The sequence below is a fragment of the Trachinotus anak genome, unplaced genomic scaffold (assembly GCF_046630095.1).
Source record: "Trachinotus anak isolate AG129_WGS33_773 ecotype Australia unplaced genomic scaffold, CSIRO_AGI_Tana_v1 ptg000014l, whole genome shotgun sequence".
In the NCBI taxonomy this organism is placed as follows: Eukaryota; Metazoa; Chordata; class Actinopteri; order Carangiformes; family Carangidae; genus Trachinotus; species Trachinotus anak.
The window spans coordinates 12,862,266-12,883,903 of record NW_027273865.1 but is presented as its reverse complement, the minus strand read 5'-3'; the positions used below and the strand labels follow the sequence as shown (position 1 = coordinate 12,883,903).

The 21,638-nt window shown below is 41.7% G+C and overlaps 2 protein-coding genes across 2 annotated transcripts; both read left to right on the top strand.

Annotated features, from left to right (window-relative positions):
• Positions 1-252: 252 nt before the first annotated feature.
• On the top strand, positions 253-3,102 carry p2ry1 (purinergic receptor P2Y1). The gene is made up of 2 exons (XM_071496953.1): positions 253-394; positions 676-3,102. The coding sequence occupies exon 2, from the start codon at positions 705-707 to the stop codon at positions 1,764-1,766; it is 1,062 nt and encodes a 353-aa protein (XP_071353054.1). The 5' UTR covers positions 253-394; positions 676-704; the 3' UTR covers positions 1,767-3,102.
• Positions 3,103-20,069: 16,967 nt separating this feature from the next.
• Positions 20,070-20,889, top strand: LOC139632011 (ras-related protein Rap-2b). The gene has a single exon (XM_071496724.1). The coding sequence runs from the start codon at positions 20,332-20,334 to the stop codon at positions 20,881-20,883; it is 552 nt and encodes a 183-aa protein (XP_071352825.1). The 5' UTR covers positions 20,070-20,331; the 3' UTR covers positions 20,884-20,889.
• The last annotated feature ends 749 nt before the right edge of the window (positions 20,890-21,638 follow it).

The following is a 21,638-nucleotide window of genomic DNA, read 5'->3' as shown; positions in this document are numbered from 1 at the left end:
AGGGAGGAACAGAAAGAGCGGGTTTGGAGTCGGGAAGCTGCTCGGTGGTTTAGTGTGGTGCGCACCTCCCCTCTCCATAACGCAGAGCCTCCTCTCGCTTTACGGAGCCTGTTTGCAATTCCTGCTCTTCATGCCAGAGCCTGCAGCTGTCTCTCTGCCGCGTCCCACTGCCGCTGCTGTGGGAAACCGTCGCCCCTCAGGACGAACGGCCGCCAGACTTCTTCTCCCTGTCAAGACTCAGCGTAAAGCAGCGGGATATCGCAACTTTTAGACGTTTTCCAACGGGAAACTGAATGAAGACACCTGACAGCGCGTAACGCCCCATCCGCGTATTGACTGAAAGCTTTACAACTGCGAAGGCTACAGGAATGTGGAATACAAGTCAATCTCAACGGTGAGTGCTTTTCTGCGTCTATCATTCCCCCCTCTCTCTCTCTGCGTGTGTGTGTTTGTGTGCGTGTTTGTTGGACTGCACGTAGGCGTTCGGCCAAATGAAGTTTGGAGAATGAACGTCGAGTCTGTGCACGACTGATTTTGAATGCAAACGCAAATTCAGTTGAAGCCAAATGCCTACAGCAGTCCAGCCGATTGTTTCTGTGTTCACGATTGCATTCAAATACCAAATACAACGTGGAGCATCAAATATTTCCTCATCTGTGCATCCCTCTCCTGCAGTAAGAAGACCTGCCTCTGCCCCTGACACCATGACCACAGACTTGAACTTGACCTCCCTGCTGAATGTCACGGATCTCCACAATCACTCAAGAGGATGTTCCCTCACCAAGACAGGCTTCCAGTTCTACTACCTGCCCACCGTTTACATCATGGTCTTCATCACGGGGCTGGTGGGCAACAGCCTGGCCATTTGGATGTTTGTGTGCCACATGAGACCCTGGAGCAGTATCTCTGTCTACATGTTCAACCTGGCTCTGGCTGATTTCTGCTACGTCCTCTCTCTGCCTTTCCTCATCTTCTACTACTTCAACAAGACTGACTGGATATTCGGGGATGTTTTGTGCCGACTGCAGCGTTTTATATTCCATGTCAATCTTTACGGAAGTATTCTGTTTCTGACCTGCATCAGTGTTCACAGGTACACCGGGGTGGTGCACCCACTCAAGTCTCTAGGTCGACTGAAGAAGAAAAGTGCAGTTATTACCAGTGTGTTGGTATGGGTGGTGGTCGTTATAAGTATCTCCCCGATCCTCTATTATTCCAGGACCGGCTTGAAGCGTAATGCAACCATTTGTTATGACACCACCACTGAGGATGAGCTACCAGGTTATTTCATCTACAGCATGACTTTAACTGTGTTTGGGTTCTGCATCCCTTTTATCATTATATTTTGTTGCTATGGCATGATCGTCAAAGCCTTAATCTGCAACGATATGAACAATGCGCCCCTGCGGCAGAAGTCAATCCACCTGGTTATCATCGTGCTCGCGGTCTTCGCCGTCTCCTACCTGCCTTTCCACGTGATGAAGAACCTCAACATGAGGGCTCGGCTGTACTTCCAGAGCCCTGATATGTGTGAGTTTAACAACCGTGTCTACGCCACCTACCAGGTGACACGGGGACTGGCCAGCCTGAATAGCTGTGTGGATCCTATTCTTTACTTCCTGGCTGGAGATACCTTCAGGAGGAAGCTGTCACGGGCCACTAAAAAGCCCTCCAGGAAGGGGGACAATGTCCTTCAGTCCAAGAGTGAGGAGACGGCGCTCAACAGCCTGGCTGAGTATGTGGAGAATGGAGACCGGAGGCTGTGACAGGGCACCTCTGTGTGCCTGGTACTGGGTGTGGATCTCTGTTAGCTTTAGAAACCACAAAGGACTTGGTACTGAATAAATAAATGCACTGTTTAGACTGAAGGCTGTATCTAGAATATACTGGACGATGGTTCATAGACCTGTAGGATGGATACTCTTATTTAACCCTGTGATAACCATCGCTTGCTTGCAGCCTGTCGATGTCGATAAGCTATCGTACTGTATTGTCCTGTACATGTATTGTACTCTAAATGTTAGAGCCATCAGTCTTCATTCTTATTGAATAGTTACTGTTGCTTACACTTTGGACAAAATGAACATCATGATCAGACACGCTGGGGGAAATAGGTTTCCCTTCAGCTAATAATGCCCTATTCATCAATCTGATCAGGAAAAATTGGATTGAGGATGGATAGCACCTTCTCTAGCCACCGAGCTGATGCTTAATCAATAGCTATTAAGCGGGTGGGAACTTGTGTGTCAGGAAGTGTACCTGGGATGGCTTTTAGAGGAAAAAAAGTGAATGCACTGAACCTGCGATTGCTGCATGGATGTGCCATGCAGACATTGTAATGCACTATGACCGGGGACTCTCTGCTCAGACAGTTACCTATCACTCCTCATTTCTTTCCCCATCTATTACTGACTGTGCGAGGAATGTGGTCAACTAGTTTTTCATTTTGAGCTCTGAGGTTGAGGTCTGCAACGGCTCTGTTACCACAATCTTTCTCCTCTTGTTAACCTGTTCCCTACTGAAAAATGAGAAAATAATACTTACAGTATTTTTGTGTATAAAATACACATAATGATTGTTTTTTTAAGGTGTACTGTACAGGATGTTGTGACGTTCCAGATGAACTTGTGTGTTTTGTTCAAGTCAGGATCACTAACCCAGACCTTTAGTGCATGAGTCCAGTATCAAATCCCATCAGTAAAACACTGACCAACCACAGCAGGTTCAAACTGCTCAACTGTAACATAGGGAATAATAGTTTATCAATGAGCAGAATAGACACACACACTCAATCACCTGCTTTGTGTCTCCACTGTTATTGAAGACTTTTTTGTATGAGATACCTCAAAGTAATTACTGCACTGTGTTTGTGCTTTGGCAGATAATAATTCTTTTGTATCTGTTATAGTCACTCTGGAGAAATGATTGTGGAACTCTCTCAGTATATATTTGACTCTGGACTACATTGATGTTTGATGTCTCTACTAATACATTTGTAAATCTGTAATGTGGTCAGCTATTGTCAAGAAAGGAAGTGAATCACCTGTACAGGATATTTGGGGCCACGTGTATCTTTGTCAATAAATTTTTATATTTAAAACATGCCAGACAATGTAATAATTCCTCTTAGATGGTGGGTAATTTGAAGTCTCTGATTTATAGCATTTATGTCACCGTGTTTGCACCAGCTGCATGTGTTCTTAGTCCAATGTGTGCACTGTTATGTGTGAGCAAACACTGTTGGTTTTGGAGACATTTCGTGCAGAGTTATGTCCTGTCGCTGCTCCTCCTCTTTCTCTGTGCTACTATTGACTCTCTTTTTCAGCAGAGCCAGGAGGAAGCGAGGGAACGAGGGAGGAATAAAGAGTGGCACCTTTTTCTCCTGGCTTATCCTCAGACAGCTTTTGTGTCCATCACAATGGTGTGGGGGTTATTGATGCAGACAGGGGTGTTGAGGTTGTCGCCAGGACCCCAGGGCTGCACGGTGTTGTGGGCACAGGAAACTAACCAACCCTCTTCCTCCAAGCAGGGCCTTTGAATACAAACAGCTTTTGATTTGCTCGCTTTGAGCTGCAAACAACGTAGCTGGTTTTGGCAAATGTGTGTGTTTCTCTGTGTTGGAGAGCCTGAAGGCAATGGAGACCTTATTCAACGAGGTAACTGTTTTAACCGTTATTTCCGTTTGTTGGTTACTGGTTGTTGTTTCGTTGTCAAAGGTAGCCACTATGACATGCTCATGGACCACAGGCATGTTAAAACACATGTATATCTGTTTCTATTTGTGGCATATAATATCCTCTATGCTGTGTACACGTGATTAGATGAAAGGACGGTTGGATTCAGCCAAATCTCATCAGTCAGTGCTTTTGAACCAGATTGTCAAATCTTGACTTGCAGAAAGTTGGGTGCTTGCCAATATCTCCACCCTCCCTTCTTAACCACCTTTCACCTCTTTTCGCTCACATCTCTTTATTCTGAATCTAGAATTAGAAAAAAGCTTTTCTTCACTGCTTTTCACCACCTTCAGGGGAATAGAGGGAGTTCAGCAACACAGCAGAGGACAGAAGGAAGAGTCGAGTGTGAAGATTAACTGCGTTGTGGAGAACAAAGTTTGTGTGTGTGTGCTTTTCCAGAGAGAGGCCCCCACAGTGTAATCACACTCAGGACAGTTAACCTAAAATACTGAGCTTTGTTCTGGGAGATTTACAGTGGGAGTTGGGACAACCACATCCATCACAGGGGCACCGTCTGTTTGAGACAAAAACTACCGCTAACCACATAAAAAACAAACATAATCAATACATCAATGTGTGGTCCTTGGTGAGCAACATGTGATACACAGTGATGTGGTTAAGCTGCAAATCTATCGATACCATGTGGCACTGCTGCAAAAACCACGTTAGATAAATGAATTCCTTAATTTCTGCTGTATATGTGAACCATGCAATAACCTGGAGCCCTATGATACTTTCATTATGAATTGCACTTTCTGCATCATCATTTTTGCAATGCTCAGTACTGACAGGTTGCCATCTAATAAAAAACACCATGCACCTTTATATGGAAATCATAGTGTCTGTTTTTCAAAATTAGTCACACAATGAGTTATTTTTTTCCAACTGTTGTAGTTAAGTAAACCTGTTAGAAAATATGTTCGGTGACTGTTGGTTACAACACTACATTACTGCCATGCTTTCATATTAACATGTGTTTACTTGCTCCCATGAGACATAAACCCACCACTAAACCCAGCGCCAGAGCCCTATGGAGCATTGTTGTACATATATGGTAATATCAGGCTGTACTGACACACGTTGGACAGTATTTTGAACTTTTTAAAGATAAAGTATAAAACAGAACGTTTTCCAATTAACCACGCCTTCATCAGCCAGTAGCCTGCTTGTGGGAGAGGATTAGGACTCAGACCAAACACTGTGCCGGTCAGGTAAGAAGCCTTCACACCTCACTGATAGTCAAAATACTAGTGAAAGGATTAAGGCTGTTGATGCATGCCTATAACGCAAACAAGTACGCCCGAGTGTTTGTATCTATGGAGCCACAGATCACACACTGCAGAGACACTGCAGGGCGCAGGTTAGGCTACTCTACAGTAAAATGCAGCTGTAACCAGTAAGGCAGTACATGCAGTTGCACACACAAACAATAATAATCAAATTCAGTCTTCTTTACAGGCCTGACGAAAGAAACTTCCAGAGGATAATCTGCATTGTTGCAGAACCTGATTGCCCATGTGTGAAAGTGGGATGACAAATGCTTTTTTATAAACTACTCATAAGATTATGTATCACTCAAACCTGTTTTCCTAGCATTCACACTCTGTGCAAGACTATAGGTTTGTACAAACCTATGTGTGTGTGCTTGTGGGTATATCACTTAGATTGTCTGTCTGTCAACAGAAGGACTTAAAAAGTGATCTCAACTCGATTTAGTGTGTCTGTTTATGTGCGGTGTTTTTGATAGCCAAGGAGCCAATTGTTGTATTTCCTCCCAATACTGTTTCATAACTTGCAATATGACATATCTTCTGCTATTTCTTTCATATTTTTTCGTTTTGCTACATGAGAGTTACATGAAATCTGTTTTTTATATATATTTTGCTATTGCTACATATCCAATGTTAGCATTAACAGCTGCTTAATTACCAGTATTGCTTAGAACTTCAGCCATTGCTGCGTTTACAATACAGGAAGTTACACGGTGTCCTATGATCAGCTATGTCCTCAGGGAAGCCTGGATGCTATGGTGACATAGTATCGGAAAGATGGGGCCAGCAGGGCTGGAGCTAGCTGGTTAGCCTGCTAACTTAAGTAGAAGAAAAGAGATGATAGAACTAGAAGCAAAACAAGGGGGTTGTTTTCCATCACTGGAGACAGCTCTCGGCGAGTAAAGGAGTGAAGTTTGATACTGAACTTGCAACGTTTCTTCTAGACTGGTAAGTAAACAGCTGTTAATGCTAATGTATGGTTATGTAGCAATAACAAAACTTACAAAAACCTCCTTTAACATTATATACAAACCAATGGTAGAAGTTAGCCAACTGCACTGATTCAAGTACAATTGTGAGGTAATATAGTATTTTAATGATATTATGCTTTTACTCAACTACATTAAAATTGCAGCTATAGATAATTGCAGTTATTGATATAATACATTATACAGCAAATTAAACCACCCAACAGTATATAAAATGGATAAAATTTGCTTCATCACAGCCAGCTAAAACATCATATATATATATATATATATATATACATAAAATGTATGATAAGGTTCTACTACAGTAAATCATTTACAAATTTTGAGTACTTTTATGCTCTAAGTATATTTTGCGTATAATATTGACACATTTTTCATAACACAAGTTAATAAGTGAGTCTTGAGAAGGTTTTTGGAAACATTTCAATTGAATCTCATAGTGACCATGCATTCTGTTGTGTTTGAATGTTGACATCGACAGTGCCTCTGTCCACAACAATAATGACAAGATTGAAAAAAAAAAAAGATGTCGCTATACAGAATGAATGATGTGCTATAAAAAGTAGTAAAGGCCTAAGGTGAGGTTGCTTTTGACAGTAAAAGCTTTTTGAAATGAGACGAGTGTCTTCAGTGCCATATGTTTACGGTCGCCTCTGGCGCTGGCCCACTGTGACACCATGAAATGACTTCACATTCATCATATTGTCAGACATACATGTTTAGGTGTCAAACCCACATATAGGCCTTGTTCTAACACTTGTATAGACAAGTGGAAACAAAATGAGAGACTCCCCTCACTCTGTTAATGTATAATTCTTATTAAGGATGTTGTAAGCATAACAACAAACAGGTACTGTCATTATTTTGAACTGTATGGTTCATTATAATAGGCGTATGGCTTGGAAGTAAAAATGTTTGTAGGCTGGTATTGTATGTAAAGGATTAGATGGATTAGTCTGGAGGAGGAAGTGGGAGAGGGTGTGTGAGACAGAGCACAGACTGTCATATTTTGGTTGTCATAAGTTTGTCATCCATATCTCTGCAGCCACTCCTGTCTGGCTTCTTCTTGATTTTCTGCCACTTCCTGGGGTTGTCATCAATCAATTTGAACGATCGGCTTACTGGCTGACATCCACAAACCTATGTCTTTGATTTCACACAATAGGGTCACAAAGCAGTTTAACCTTGTCTGAAAGGAAGATATCTAAGGGTCTAAAGTGGTTTGGCTTGTTCGGTGTTGATTCAAAATGTCAAGTTTTTCATTCTATAGCTTTCATGCAATATGTGTTTGGTAAAAGGTAAAGCAGATACTGTTTCTCACAGGATGTAGCTCTGCAAACAGACCGACACAGCTGAGCGACAAGAGTGTTGTCAGACAGAGCGCAGACGGGCTGGCTTGTCTGATAAGAGTTATGAGATATGAAGTGTAGCTCTGAAATGAACTGAGGCTAAATAAAAGGGTGCCTGCTGCTTGGAAGGAAATGATAAGGCAAGGTGTGAGAACAAGTAGCTGGAAGGTGGGGCAATACAAAACGTGCATAGATAGTAGGCATAGAAAAAAATCTTCAGGAGAAAGACAAAAGAAGCACTAAGATAGAAAAAAAAAAAGAGGTACAATAAAAAGCCACATAGATTTACTTGGACCAGTGGTAGCACACTTACTGGACAATATAGATACAGAATATACAGGTGTGCTGAGGATGAAGAAAGAAAAGAAAATGTAAAAATGGGCAAAGGTAACAGCAGTAAAATACTGAAAAGGTGTTGATCAAGAAAGACTTGCTTAATATAGCAGGTTTGGCCAATCAGATCAGTGACTGCACAGGCTTCTGCATGTTCTGCTGCTCTGCCTTTCAGTTCATATCATCTGCCTATTGTCTAATGTCTGCATGGTGCTCTTTCCTCTACAGCTGAAAGGTAGAATATGTTTATTGTCTATGTCCAAATATACACAGAAATCACAGTGAAATATAAGGACCATCCATGAAGCCAAAAAGAACAAAGTTAAAGGAGTTTCAAGAAATACTTTTAATAAAATCATCAAACCCAAGTCACCTGCAACTCTGTCAGAATGAGAGACAGAAGTGTGAAAGGGGCTCCTCTCTGCCTGCAGCTTGTCTGCAGGTTGTGAAACTGCTGAGGCTGATGAGCTATGCACTCCACTGAAAGTCCAATGCTTTTATTAGCTGGCAGCCTGTCAGTCTACCCACTGCCCTGCTGCGTGGTGGATGATAAATCTTTTAGGACTAAAGTTTATGCACCGGTAGATTACATCCCCTGCTCCATATTCACAGTGTGTTAGCGTGTGTGTTACAGAGAGTGGGAATAAACTTGCATTGTAGAAAAGCTGTGTGTAGGCATATCTATATATACAGCACTTAAATAATGGAAACATAGCCATATATGCAGTCTTAGTGAGAAGCAGGGTCATCAGTCGCCTTCACAGGTTCACCCCTCCTCAACATTCTTGGTTTGCTGTCAGGCAGGTCCTGAGCTGTGTGTGGTGGGAAAGAAATAAACCCCTGTGTCTGTAAAGGATTACAACCTCCCAGTATGAATGATTTTTGTTTAGATCTGGCTTGAGTGGCATTTATGAAACAGCTCTTGATTTTGTTGTTTATGGGTCCATTATCATTTTAAAATGTTTCTTAAAGAAACCAATATGTGCTTAGGAATCGATTGCATGCTATGTCTGGGATATTATGTGACCCTGTTGACCCATCATAGATGTATTCGAGAAAAGTTGCAACTGTGTTCGAAGACTGCATCCCATTCATTCCCATAAAAGCTGCTCACTGGATGCATACTCTGAGAAACCTCTGCCATGTTTCTACAGGCTTTCTCATGCCTTTTGGGCCCATAAAGAATGCACACTAGCGTTCTTCTCCTTCTCCTTTGTCAGTTTACAGCATTCATGTCTGAGATCTCTGTTGGGGAATCACTTTAACAGTCCAGTTCTGTTCTTGGGGCTTGAGCGGAATCATCAAACATTAATGGATCTTTCAAGATGGCCTGCAAAAGAGCTGACCACTGTGTTTAGCCAAAGTCAAGACATTAAAGCCCCTTAGGCCTTCCTCCCGAGAACAACACCCACAGTTCCTAAGACATTTTAATGTCTTAAAAGTCTAAATTTCGTTTTTTTCTATTTACTACTCATATTATATTTTCCAGACCTTTTTGTCCCCCTTTCTGTGGTCTGAACACTTTCTTAAAGCCTCAATTAAAAAATAGACATATAAAGACATATATTGTGGTGTGATGTGCACAAATGTGTAAAAATGATTCCAATGACTTTTTAAGAATGTATTTAATACATGTTCTTCCTTTTTCTCTTTTTAGATCTGTTATTCCAGCATCACACAGTAACCTGCACAAACACAGACACTTAACTCAAACACTTAAAGCACTGCTTATATTTCATCTATCTGCTATCAGCTCTCTGACTCTAGATTGAAGAAGGTGCAAAAGGGCAGGAGACCTCATGGAAGTAGTACAAGTGTTGTTTGCATTTATTGTGCAACCACAAGCAAATCTAGACATTTTTCTCTGTCTCTAAATCTCTTCTTCTCACACAGATTGAAATTAGTGGTGGCAGTGTTCACCACACATCCACCAGCTGTACCATGTACATGTGGAATGTATTGCTTTATTAAATATTTTTCCATGCCTTCTAAATTCTATATAATAATTTAGCTCAACAGCAACAAGCTGGCAGGAGGTCAGGATCCACAGCTGCAGTCGCACAAACTTTTGGTCACACTCGACGGTAAATAAGTGTGTATTTCCTGATACTTTGAGATCGCACTGGGTTATGCAGAATGGCAACATGTTTGGTTTTATCATGTCTGTTTATTAAAAACAAATACACAAAGACAAGTAATCTCTTCCTTTGTATAGGCTTATTGTGCCAGTGACCTATCTACACCATGGCTCAGAAAAAGGCAGAAAAGGGTGTAACCTTTAACTAAATGCAGCTGCTGGTAAAAAAAAAAAAAGTCAAAATGTTGGTATCACATACAACTTTAGTGCAAACTCATTTTAAATGTTACAAAGCTGATAAAGTCTCAAAATATTAGTGAAGGGCTTAAAAATGCTCTGCAATCTAATTAAAAACTGCAGCTTTGAAAATTGAGATGAAAAAGCAGTGATAGCAGATCTCTTTTAAAGCGGACACGTGGTGCTAATTGGCATTTCACTTTGCCTTTGTATTTTTGATTTAGCTACTTCAAAGTTAATCACATCAAAGTTCTTTTTAATTCTACGTCTCCATTATCTTGTCACCTTTACCCTCCTTATATCTTATGTGTGTGTGCTGTAGATTCCTGCACATGCTTACAATTATAGTATATCTATACACGGTTACGTCATGTGTTGTTCTTCCTGTTCTGACCCAGGGGTGTTAATCATCCACCACAGATAGAGCTGCCTTATCAACAATCTAGCATCCAGTGGGAGGGGTGTTGGACAGAGATGCACCTTGCATGATTAGCAGGTGACTCTTATGTGTTTAGCTCTTTTATTACTGCTGCTCTATTGGTATAAGTCCAAATCAAGATAAGAATTCCTCAGCCTCCTCATGCAGAAATGAATAGAATAAGAAATAGTATTTAATGTGAAATGAAACATATTAAACCAAAGTTATTTTTTCTCTAGTATTTGACATGCAGCATCAGATTTGCTTCAGTTTCTTCTTGTACCATCTCTTTTCCCTATGTGACCCATACATTTCATTGAATTCTACTCCCTCATGCACAAATGCATTCACAAATTTTGACAACCTCCCACCCCCCACCCCCCACCCACCAACCTACACACACACACACACACACACACACACACACACACACACACTCATATGCATTCACACGCTGCATGCGCACACACTCCATTACCCCTTACCAGACAGAGACGATCAGCAGGGGAGTGCATTCTCCTGTCAAGAAAATAGCTGACAAAACATTTTGCACTGGAAAACTGCTGCACCAACACCTACATAGAAATCTAGAGAGTGAGGGCTAATCAAAGAAAGACACACAAATATTTTCTATATTCAACACATGCTTTGTGTTACCAATTTCACCTCTGAACTCACCTCCTCTTCCCTGACCTCGTCCAGTGATGAGTTGCTCTCTCTGCAGACACCTCCCCTTTCTATTTCTCCTTTCCCCTTTTCTCTTCCCCTCTAGCCTTGTTGTTTAGATTCTATTATCCTGTGCTGCTTGGCTGCCTCACCCTATTAATCCTAGCAGTTCAGTGTGTGTGTGTGTGTATACGTGTATGTGTGTGTGTGTTTATGGATGTCTAAACCAAAAGTGGTGCGAGTGTGAGAGTGTAGCGGCCACCAAATGTCTGCAGATGATTAATGGTCTGGGTTAGGTGAGCTGAAAAATGGCAACACACACAGACACACGCACCAACCCACAAATCAACGCTCACATACACACAGACCTACCTTGTGCAGGTGTCCTGCTAATATCTTGTCTGGAGGGGTTGTCTGTCTGGATGGAAACAGACTCTGGAGCAAGGTTGTGTCTCTCTCACTGGACTGTTTCAAGAGGGAAGTGAAATGGGGATGTAGTGAAAATGGAGGGGAAGTGATGCACTTAAAAAGGAGCTGTGATAATTTAAAAGGGATATAATTGTGAAACTACTAATGCTGACCTAAACGGATGAAACTGAGGTGACAGCTCCTTTACACTTCCACAACACAATGGTGACAGTTTGGAGAAAAACCGTAAAGCAACTGAAACAAACTGTAACAAGCAACTGTAACTGAATAGTGGTACAGTTTTTACTCATACACAGCTTTTGTTTTCTCTGTTTGTGATTCCCCTCTGGGCTAATGGTTGTGTATGTATGTGTGTGTGTGTGTGTGTGTGTGTGTGTGTGTGTGTAAGCCGATCCACTTGTCCTGGATTCCCTGCTAAACTTAGTCAAGTGACTGTGGTCATGATTGAGTGATCATCAGCACGGTTCACTGAGCGGATTTTGGCCGTGGCCGAGCACTTTTGTCTGGGTAAAGGAGGCCTGAGTACCTGTTGCTTCAGCCTGATTGTCTCCATTCAAAACAATTCAACTCAAATTTGTTTATATAGCCCCAAATCATAATATACATTATCTCAAGGCACTTTACAGGGTAAGGCCGAGACCGTACTTCTCACACCACATGAACTAACCATTCAAATGAATATTGATCAAGCGAGGGACAGGGGTGGGTGGCTGCACTGTCAGTCACACAGGCTCGACTCCAAGGTTTTAGAGGCAAATAGTGGCTTTAAGGTCACCTCAAAACCATTGCTAAATATAGTGCTGGAGCTTTGCACGTTTTCACACTGTTAGACTGCCATGGCTCTTTGGGAGACTTGAAAAGAACAGAGCCATTGTTAATGTCAGTAATAACACTAACAATGTGCCTTTCTTATCATGACAAGTCAAATATCTGCTGGAAAAAGGCCCAGTGTCCAGATGGCAAAACTATACAAATAATTTGATCAGTTTTGTCAATGTTAAATCCAGGAAATGCAGTTGGTCGTCATGTCTTAATGATCTTTGGTAAAATGACTGACTTAGACTAATGCAGGTGTGTAACATCAGAAATGTTTATGTCACAGAAACACCTGCACTGCAACAAATCTTCCAGAAGAAACAACCATATAGGTCACTTGTCCCGCAGATATGAGCTATAAGAGCTTCGATCTTCATTGTCATGGTAACAGTGATAAACACAGGGTCAAGGTTGTGGAATGGTGATGGTTTGGTTAGGTTTAGGCACAGACCCATCCATCAACCCCAACCTTCTCCTAATGTGGACTTTGTCACTCTTTATACTACATCACCTGACTTCCTCCTTTGACCCTGTCATAATTACTATGGCTGCTAGAGGTCTAACAGTAGAACATGAATACAGGTCGTAATAACCTGCTTGCGTATTTTCATAGCTTGTGTTTTTTTTTTTAAGGAGGACATTCTGTATTGTGTATTAGAGTTTACCGAAACACCAAACACAAAGCGATCTTAAAGAGAGTTAGGAGTGACACAATGGAACTCTTACCCTTACCTTGATATTTCTTTTATTTAGATGCTGGTGGTTATGTATGTTTACACTGACATGATGAGGACCGAGAAAAGGTTGCAAGCCTTGGGAAAAGCTGGTAAGTGGACACTGAGTTGGGATTATTTTGTCAAACTGCTATGTCTAAGGTCAAGAGCGAACTTTCATGCTTAACTTTTGAGCCAACAAAAATTGCTATGGATAAAATTATAACAGCTACAAACTACATCTGCCGCTGAAGGCCATGTAATATGACTAAAAGGTTAAGAATTGTCAAACTGGTTTGTGGATTACTTGGAGCCATTAAAGGGAATGTTTGACATTTTGGGACATACACTTACTTAGAGTTAGATGAAAAGACTGATATCACGCTCATGTCTGTCCATTAAATATGAAGATAAAGCCAGGAGATAGTTAGCTTAACTTAGCATAAGGACCAGAAACATGGGAAACAGCAGGTTGCGTGGCTACCTCACAGTGATGGCATGACTGCAAGGGGTCACTACACCAGGGCAGGAAATAGTCTGGCACATAATCCCTTGTTACACCATAACTTGTCACTTTTTACACATCGGTTTTGTAACAACTTAATTAGTGGGCTTCTGTTAGTAGCTTTGAACGGACACTAGTTGTGTTGCTCTGCCTCCAGTCTTTATGCTAAGCTACTGTACTTTAACCATCTCCTGACTGGAGCTTCATATTTAGCACATCCACATGAGAGTGGAATTGATGTTTTTATCTGACGATCAGCAAGAAAGCAAATAAGTTTATTTCCCAAAGAAGAGAAAAGGGGGAGATTTCAGGATATGCAGTAGGGTTTTGTCATTGTAGATTCAACAGGTAAATATTCTCACAAGAAAAGACATCCTTCAACACATAAATGCCTTTTTCTTATTTGTGTGGACATGTCTTAAATGTCATCCAAGCACTCCCTGCACTGGCAGTGTCGAAAGAATTGTACAAGGTGAGAAGTCAGTTACTTTAGTTATGTTAATTCGAAGTCTCCCATGAAATCCCAGTGGACCTCAGAGTCTTTTCAATTCCAATTCCAATTTAGCAGATTGTGTGAGTGTCTGTGTGTGTGTGATTGTGAGTGTGTGTGTGTGTGTGTGTGTGTGTGTGTGTGTGTGTGTGTGTGTGTGTGGAGTGGGTAAGAAGAAGAGCGCGCAGAGACGCACACATACACACACCTCCTTTTTTAATGGATGAATTGCTCCTATTGTGTTAGCAGCAGCAGTAATTACGTTGCTGCTGGGATTCAGTCATTTTTTTCTCTGGTCACAACACTGAACCGTGGATGTTACGTTCCCCCAGTATGTCATCTGGTTATGACAAGAATATTCACATCTGCCTGAGGACTTTCCAAAACTCCTGTAGCCTCCCGAGCCAAACTTCAGGCTCCAAACCATGAAAAGAACACACTCACTAACAGCACTTCTCATTATTACGAACTTCCCCCAACAGCTTCAGTGAGGAAGTGAAAATGTCAGACTCTTCTCTGTGATGATGATGGCTGCTGTGACTCTCAACCCTAAACTTTAACCCCCAGCAGCCAACTGTGGTGGACTGGGTAGAACTGTATGTATTATTAATGATGGCCAAATTCCACACATGAAAGGCTGGCATTGTGGGCTGGATGAAAGACCCTGTGTCCACTCTCTCTCAGCCACCCTGTGTCTATCTATTTACTACTTCTTCTTTCTGTTTTCTGCTCTCTGTCTTGCCTTACATCATGTATTCTCCGGCTCTCCTTTTTTTTTTTTTTATTCATTTTGCAATTAGCTTGGTTGAAAAGTTATATGTCACAGTGTCAATGACTCTGTCAGTTTCTCTCCAGACTGTTCCAGCTTTGTTGGTGAACATAATGGCGTTTTGTCTTTTGTCTTCATTCTTTCTGCAGTTTGAACAATACTGAATTCTCATCCAGCAAGATGCCAACAGAAAACCTTCTCCTTGCTGTGTTTGTGCATTACATTTGTGTCTCTTTCAGGATTGTGAAGCCATTTTACATATTTATCAATAAAACATGTTTTGACATTAATCAGAATGCAATCACATATTAGTGTTTATTTACATGAACTCCCATAAGCTTTCCAAGCAATTGTATTTTTTGTGTAAAATGACACATGTTCTGCACATTTGACAGCACTCTCTCCTCAGTGTCAAGTCTGTGGCTCACCTGAGCTGCAAACATCTGAACTCATGCAGGAAATGTCCGCACTCACATAATAGGATGCAAGTCTGCTGCCCTCCATTGGACAATGTGTTTCATTGCAGAGAGGAGAGGCAGAACTGATTCTTTCAAGTGGTTTCCAACCCTTTTAACTCGTGGCCTATTAAAGCAAAGTTTAGTTGTTGTCAGTTCAAGAGAAGTGTTACGCCATCTGAGCTGATGTTTCCTTTTAATTTTTTTTCATAGTCCAGTGGAGGCATGACTGCCCAGTCAGAAAAAATAGAGAATGCAGCAGACTTTGTGTTTCTAATTTCCCATCTTGTTAATCATGTTGTGAACCTCTCTATTCTGCAGTTCTACTCTGAAATCTTTGGCCTTGTCTCTCCTTTCAGTCTGTGTCTTAGTGTCTCAGTGGTCTCAAGCTTAAGTCACAACTGCAACACTAAGTTTGTGTCCAGCTCAGGTCACCTGTCAAGTTTACTAAAACTTAATTTCTTCATGCTTTTTATATTGTATGAGCATTAACAAATGTTTTTTAAAGGCCAAAAAGTCATCCATAACCAAAAACAAAAGAAAAGAAATGCATAGTGCATGTTAAGAAGAGGTCTAACTCCTTTCTAAAAACCTCAATAACAGAAATATATTTAGAAATTGGAAATGGCAACACTGCATAAAAAGTACTGTCACCACTAATCTGATATTGAGTGAATGAAAAGCCATTGTATTTGTTTTACAACTGGGCCCTTTGAGAACCCAAACTGAAGTAATGTGTCATTTTCTGTAGCAGACCTCCGGAACATTTCTTCAGTTCAAAATTCAGCTTCTTAGCAATTTTTGTAAAATTAGTTAAAGTCATTAAGTATCCATCTGATACAACAATAGTTGTTTTTTTTAGCTGTTAAAGAAAACCTGTTTCCATGACACCAAACAGAACATTTATTTTGTCACAATAGTATTTCCAGGGTAAAAGTATGAACTTTCCCTCCCTTTTTAAAAACATTCAACAATGGACACATTGTTGGGACCTGTGAAGACAACATGCTGAACAACTCAGGCAACACTGATAGGAGGAACTGTGGTGATCAGCTCAGAGGAAGAGATAAAAAGAGGCGTGATTAAGACATAACAAGTCTACATAGCCTATATTTGAGTGATTATGTGTAATGAGTAACACTTGGAAGCCCTTAAGCATAAGATATATAGCTGCCACATTTTGGCCACAAGTGTGGCTTCACAGTTGTGAATCATAATCACGAGATGGCTATGGAAAACATTTTGTTCACGCTGTACTCTGGTGCTATTGAAAAGATGAATGGGCAACTTCCACCATCTGAATTATTCATAAATCAAACACACACAGTACCACAGAGGATGACCTTAAATAAAAACTCTGAAAATAGAGTAATTAATTCAAGGTCAGGAGGCTATAAACAGACAATCCAAAGCAAGCAATACAACTTTCTGCCACCAGTCTTTCCTCTTTGAAATAACAGCCTGAAACTTGTTGTTTGAAAGGCCTCTGAGTCCATGTGGGATGAAAACATCGGAGAGGACTTATCTCTGTCATTAATTAGCTCAGTGATCTCAGACATTTTAATTAGTCTACTGTCACTCTCACAGGACCAGGAGTGAGGATTAAAGGCATGTCGCTGTACATCTTATTGTGTTGCTGTAGATCTTCACCTTTCACTCAATGGATCGCACAGGGGCAGTCCTCAGCCTATTTCAGGCTATTTCAATTACACCATGCTGGGGATGATATGAGATGAAAGTGCTGCAATGAGCCCAGGCCCCTTGGTAGAGGTTATAAGGAGCTGTAACAAGAAAAGCTAAAATGTGTGGATTACGAAAGTTTTAGCAATGCTAACAAAGCAGAATACCATACTGTTCGAGGGGCCCGATTTTCTTTTCATTTGACTTAATTGCATAGATGTGAAGGAAAAAGTTAAAGGAATTTTCAGACTTTAGACACTAACATTCCCATTCCTTATCCGTACATCTGCTATCATCAATATTGTACATCAACAATGGATCAAATGACTTGTGTGTTCAGTAGATCTCGCTAATGATAATCATGATCTGCAGTTCCCATCAACTCTATCTTTCTTTGAATTCATTCTTTTTAGCTTTCTGGTCTGCAACCTTAATGTTTGGTTCAGTCTCACTGCGCTCACCAGTGTCGCTCCCAGATGCAACAGACAGTTGTTTTCAGGGCATTTAGAAGCTAAATAGCCAGATATTTCACTAAGAAGCATGGAGACCAAACATAGAGCTGAAAGTACACTGATGATTGGACTTACTCTCAGTGAGTGGCCAGAAGCACAACTCTAAATGAATGCGAAAGTCGTTGTGTATCTGCAGGTGGTAACATGTCGATGTTCTGTCTACAGCTTCTTTCCACTGCTCAGAAGTAGCCAAAACATCACTTAAAGCAGGTTTGAAAAGTAGGGTCAGATTTTAATAAAATCCTTACATGACATGTTCACTTAAAGAGTGCATCCACTAAAGTTTTTTAGTGTTGTTGAGATACAGGGCAAAATCTGTGGTCTTCATTCTGTGAAAAAATGCAATCTGCAGCTAACAGGAAGTAGCCTGAATTAACCAAATCAAGTTGCATCCTCTAGAGTTACAATCTGAAATCTGAAAGTTAAATACTAGTCTGAAAGTCCCTCTTGAGTTTCACACCTTGCTGAGCTGCAGTGGAGGGACAGTAACACAAGGAGTGACCAGTAACTCTTTCAATGCACATATAGGTATTGCTTTAAGATACAGTAGTATGTATCTTAATATATTTTAATTAGCTTAGAAACAGTAGTGAGTCCTGCACTGACAGTATCTATGTGATTAGAAAGTGGAAGAAGAACCAAAAGGGTATTTCGTACTCATGTGACTTGTGTATGTTTGTATGAAAGAGAGAAGCACAAAAACAAACACGCTACAATCAAGCCAGAAGCTGTGTGAAAAGCCACACATCACCTTTACTCAGTTCTTTGTCGGCTTGTTGTTGAGAATTCACCATTAATTGATAAAGTGACCATGTCTATCTAATTATCACTGGTGTGTGAAAATAAACTCTGCTTTGACAGGACAGAGGATCACTCTCGCAGATGTGACAATCCACATCACAAGGCTTTAGGTCACGTTACCCCTCACTCCCCATGGGGCAGAGTGCTGATTGTCCTCATATAGGCTTTGGCTTGTTGTTTCTTAATGGGATCTAAGGAGGGGCTGCCCGCAGGGCACTTGGGAAGCCCACATGACGAGCCAATCCACATATTTCACCTAATGTTATCTGAAACCAAAACTGTGGCAGAATCCTCAGATTTTCCACAGTGTTTTGCATCTGCTTGTGCTTCAATCTGTTTGTCAATATATGAAAATCACATGTGTTTGTGTATGAACATTATGATATAATCTTTGAACTTCAGTAATCAAGGTGATACGTGCTGACTCACAGATTTAGAACACTTCTCCATTCAGGGGCCTAACCACGCTGCATGAGTGTGTGTCGTATCACTGGTGACGATTTGGGGATTAATTGAAACTCTACTGATCCAGCACCGTTTTCCCAGCCGGCCCTCGAGGTGACAGGGTTACGACTACGGTTTAGTCATCGCTGCATTGTGCTAACGGGCATTCATTGGAGGAAATAATAAAGAGAAATGTGATGACTTAAATAATTGATTTTATTGCATGATCATCACATGCTTTTTCACTTGGGTTAAAGATTACACCAAAAGACATGAGTCATGGATAACTTCCAGATTCAGGAAAAAATTGAGAAACAACCAAGGGAACAGACAGCTTTTCTTCCTGGTAGGTCTGAGTGTGGTTTAGATATTGATCTGACTGACAGAAAAGTGGTTCGGTGGCACCAGTCAGTGAACAAGGAAATTAAGATTAATGTGATACGGGGCTGCATCAAGAAAACAAAATAAACAAAGGAGTGTTTAGACATGGAAGACAAAAGCCCTACAACGTGTCACATGTGGGGTCAGGCTTCACTGAAATTGTGACGTGAGTCACTTCCTCTTTGCTGTTCTTGTTATGTCATTTGGGTTTGCTGATATTTTGAACAACATGAAGGCTAGGCTGCATCACAATGGTAGAAATCCACATCTTAACTCTTTCTGTGTGTGTCATTTTATAACATTTTCTACTTATTCTTAAGTAAATCACTTGACTTGTTTAATTTCCTTGGAAATGTTGAAACTAATTGATTAACCAAGAGTTAAAGAGATGAAGCAAGCCACAGAGCCACATTGCATTTGGGGGTTAAGCAATAATATGACTAGGAAAATTGCAGAAGATAGGTCTTTCCAATAAGTTGTGTGAGAATGAGTCAAGGGGCAGTAAGCTCAAGGATCACTGATGTCGAAACTAAGGTGTGGCAGGTTTGCGTGGGTACTGAGGGCAGCAGCCGCGCTGACTGTGCGATAACAGCCGCACTGCACCTTTAACTTAACACTGGAGAGTATTTATTGAGTGACGTGGGACGCAGATGCGTGCTCAGTGTGGGCAGGAAGCGCAGAGAGATCACGGCGTCAAGTTAGCTGCAGTTAAAAAGGCCTACACTGGAAATCAAGTCGCTCGCCTTCAAGAGGGCATACATATCGCATTAAAATAATAACTAGCGACAGGATTGCGCAGGTCTAGAACAGCTTTAGTAAATATTTTGTCAATTATTTCATTTAACGAGTAGTGAAAGCGCGACTGGATTGACTTTGCGGGGCACATCACGCCATCACACTTTTATTGTGAAAGGTGACGCCGGAAGTAGTGCTGTCCCGTCAGCTGTGACTTGACTCTGCCAAAGAGAGCAACGGGCACACGGTGGCTGCTTGAACGAAAACGGGGGAAGCTTGCTCAAGAACCGGCTGGGCAGTCGTCGGGAGCTCAACATGTCACAGTACAAATGTTGAGCGTGGGTCCGACACGACCGTATTTACCTCCTGAGCGGCAGTAGTTGACGGCCACGCCCCGCACCCACCGACCGGAGCCTGTACAAAACTGCCGGCAGAGGCGCAGCGGCGAGCGGTTTGAAACCCAGCAGGGCGGCTAGCGGGCTCGCAGCGGAGAGGAAGCAGGAGCGTCGGCTGTTTTGGGAACCATGAGAGAGTACAAAGTAGTGGTTCTCGGGTCCGGTGGGGTCGGAAAATCCGCACTGACCGTCCAGTTCGTGACGGGATCCTTCATAGAGAAATACGACCCCACGATAGAGGATTTCTACAGGAAGGAGATCGAGGTGGACTCCTCTCCGTCCGTGCTGGAGATCCTGGACACGGCGGGGACCGAGCAGTTCGCCTCCATGCGAGACCTGTACATCAAAAACGGGCAGGGTTTCATCCTGGTCTACAGCCTGGTGAACCAGCAGAGCTTCCAGGACATCAAACCGATGAGGGATCAGATCATCCGGGTGAAAAGGTACGAGAGGGTGCCGATGATCCTGGTCGGAAACAAAGTGGACCTGGAGGGGGAAAGGGAGGTCTCGTCCGGTGAGGGGAAGGCACTGGCGGACGACTGGAGCTGCCCGTTCATGGAAACTTCAGCCAAAAACAAAAGCTCGGTGGACGAACTGTTTGCAGAGATAGTCCGACAGATGAACTATGCCTCAACACCAAATGGCGACGACCAGTGCTGCTCGTCTTGTGTCATTCTTTAAGAAAAAGGACAACCATAAAGTTTTATTCTTTGCTCGGTTTTAAGTTTGCAATGGTAAGTTGAGACACCCTACACCGGAAACGTAAAGCTGCCATTAGTGGTAGTTTTAATAAGTGACACTATATAAGCAGTAGACCTGTTATAAACTTGTTATTGACATCCCTTCTTAGCACATGCCCATATTAAGTATAGAGTAGTGAAAAGCAGAATACTGGATGTATGCTGTATTTGGATATATATTAATATTTAGCCTTTATTTTTCTAATTTATTGTCAGTTCTGCTTCATACAGCATGAGCTCAGCATTAGTTTTTGCTGCTAACCCCCATTAGGACACTTGCAGTCTATTGTTTTGCTAAGCAGACTGGGGAAGTGTCTGACTCATTTGCAGAACTGGAGGGACGAGCTATGGCTGACTTAATTAGGTTTACTAAGTTAGTGGCTGAATCTGTACACCTGCAGCCAGGAGCTGTTAAACAACTGGTGAAATGGTATTTTCCAGAATGAGGTTAGCAGGAGTTGGGAGATTCCAACGCCCTTGTGTGGCTTACATTTAGGGATCCGCACGTTGATTTTTGTTGGGCTGAACCTTAAATTAGCCTTAAAAGCACCGCGTTTTTCTTTATTTTTTGTCAGAAGTTGTAGGTCACTCATGACTCCTTTCTTTCCCTTGTTTGTGGCAGTGTGTTGCAGCAAGTGTGTACTGTTGAGCTCTTCTTCATGTCTCACCCTGGCCTTGGAGGAAAATGAAGGGAGG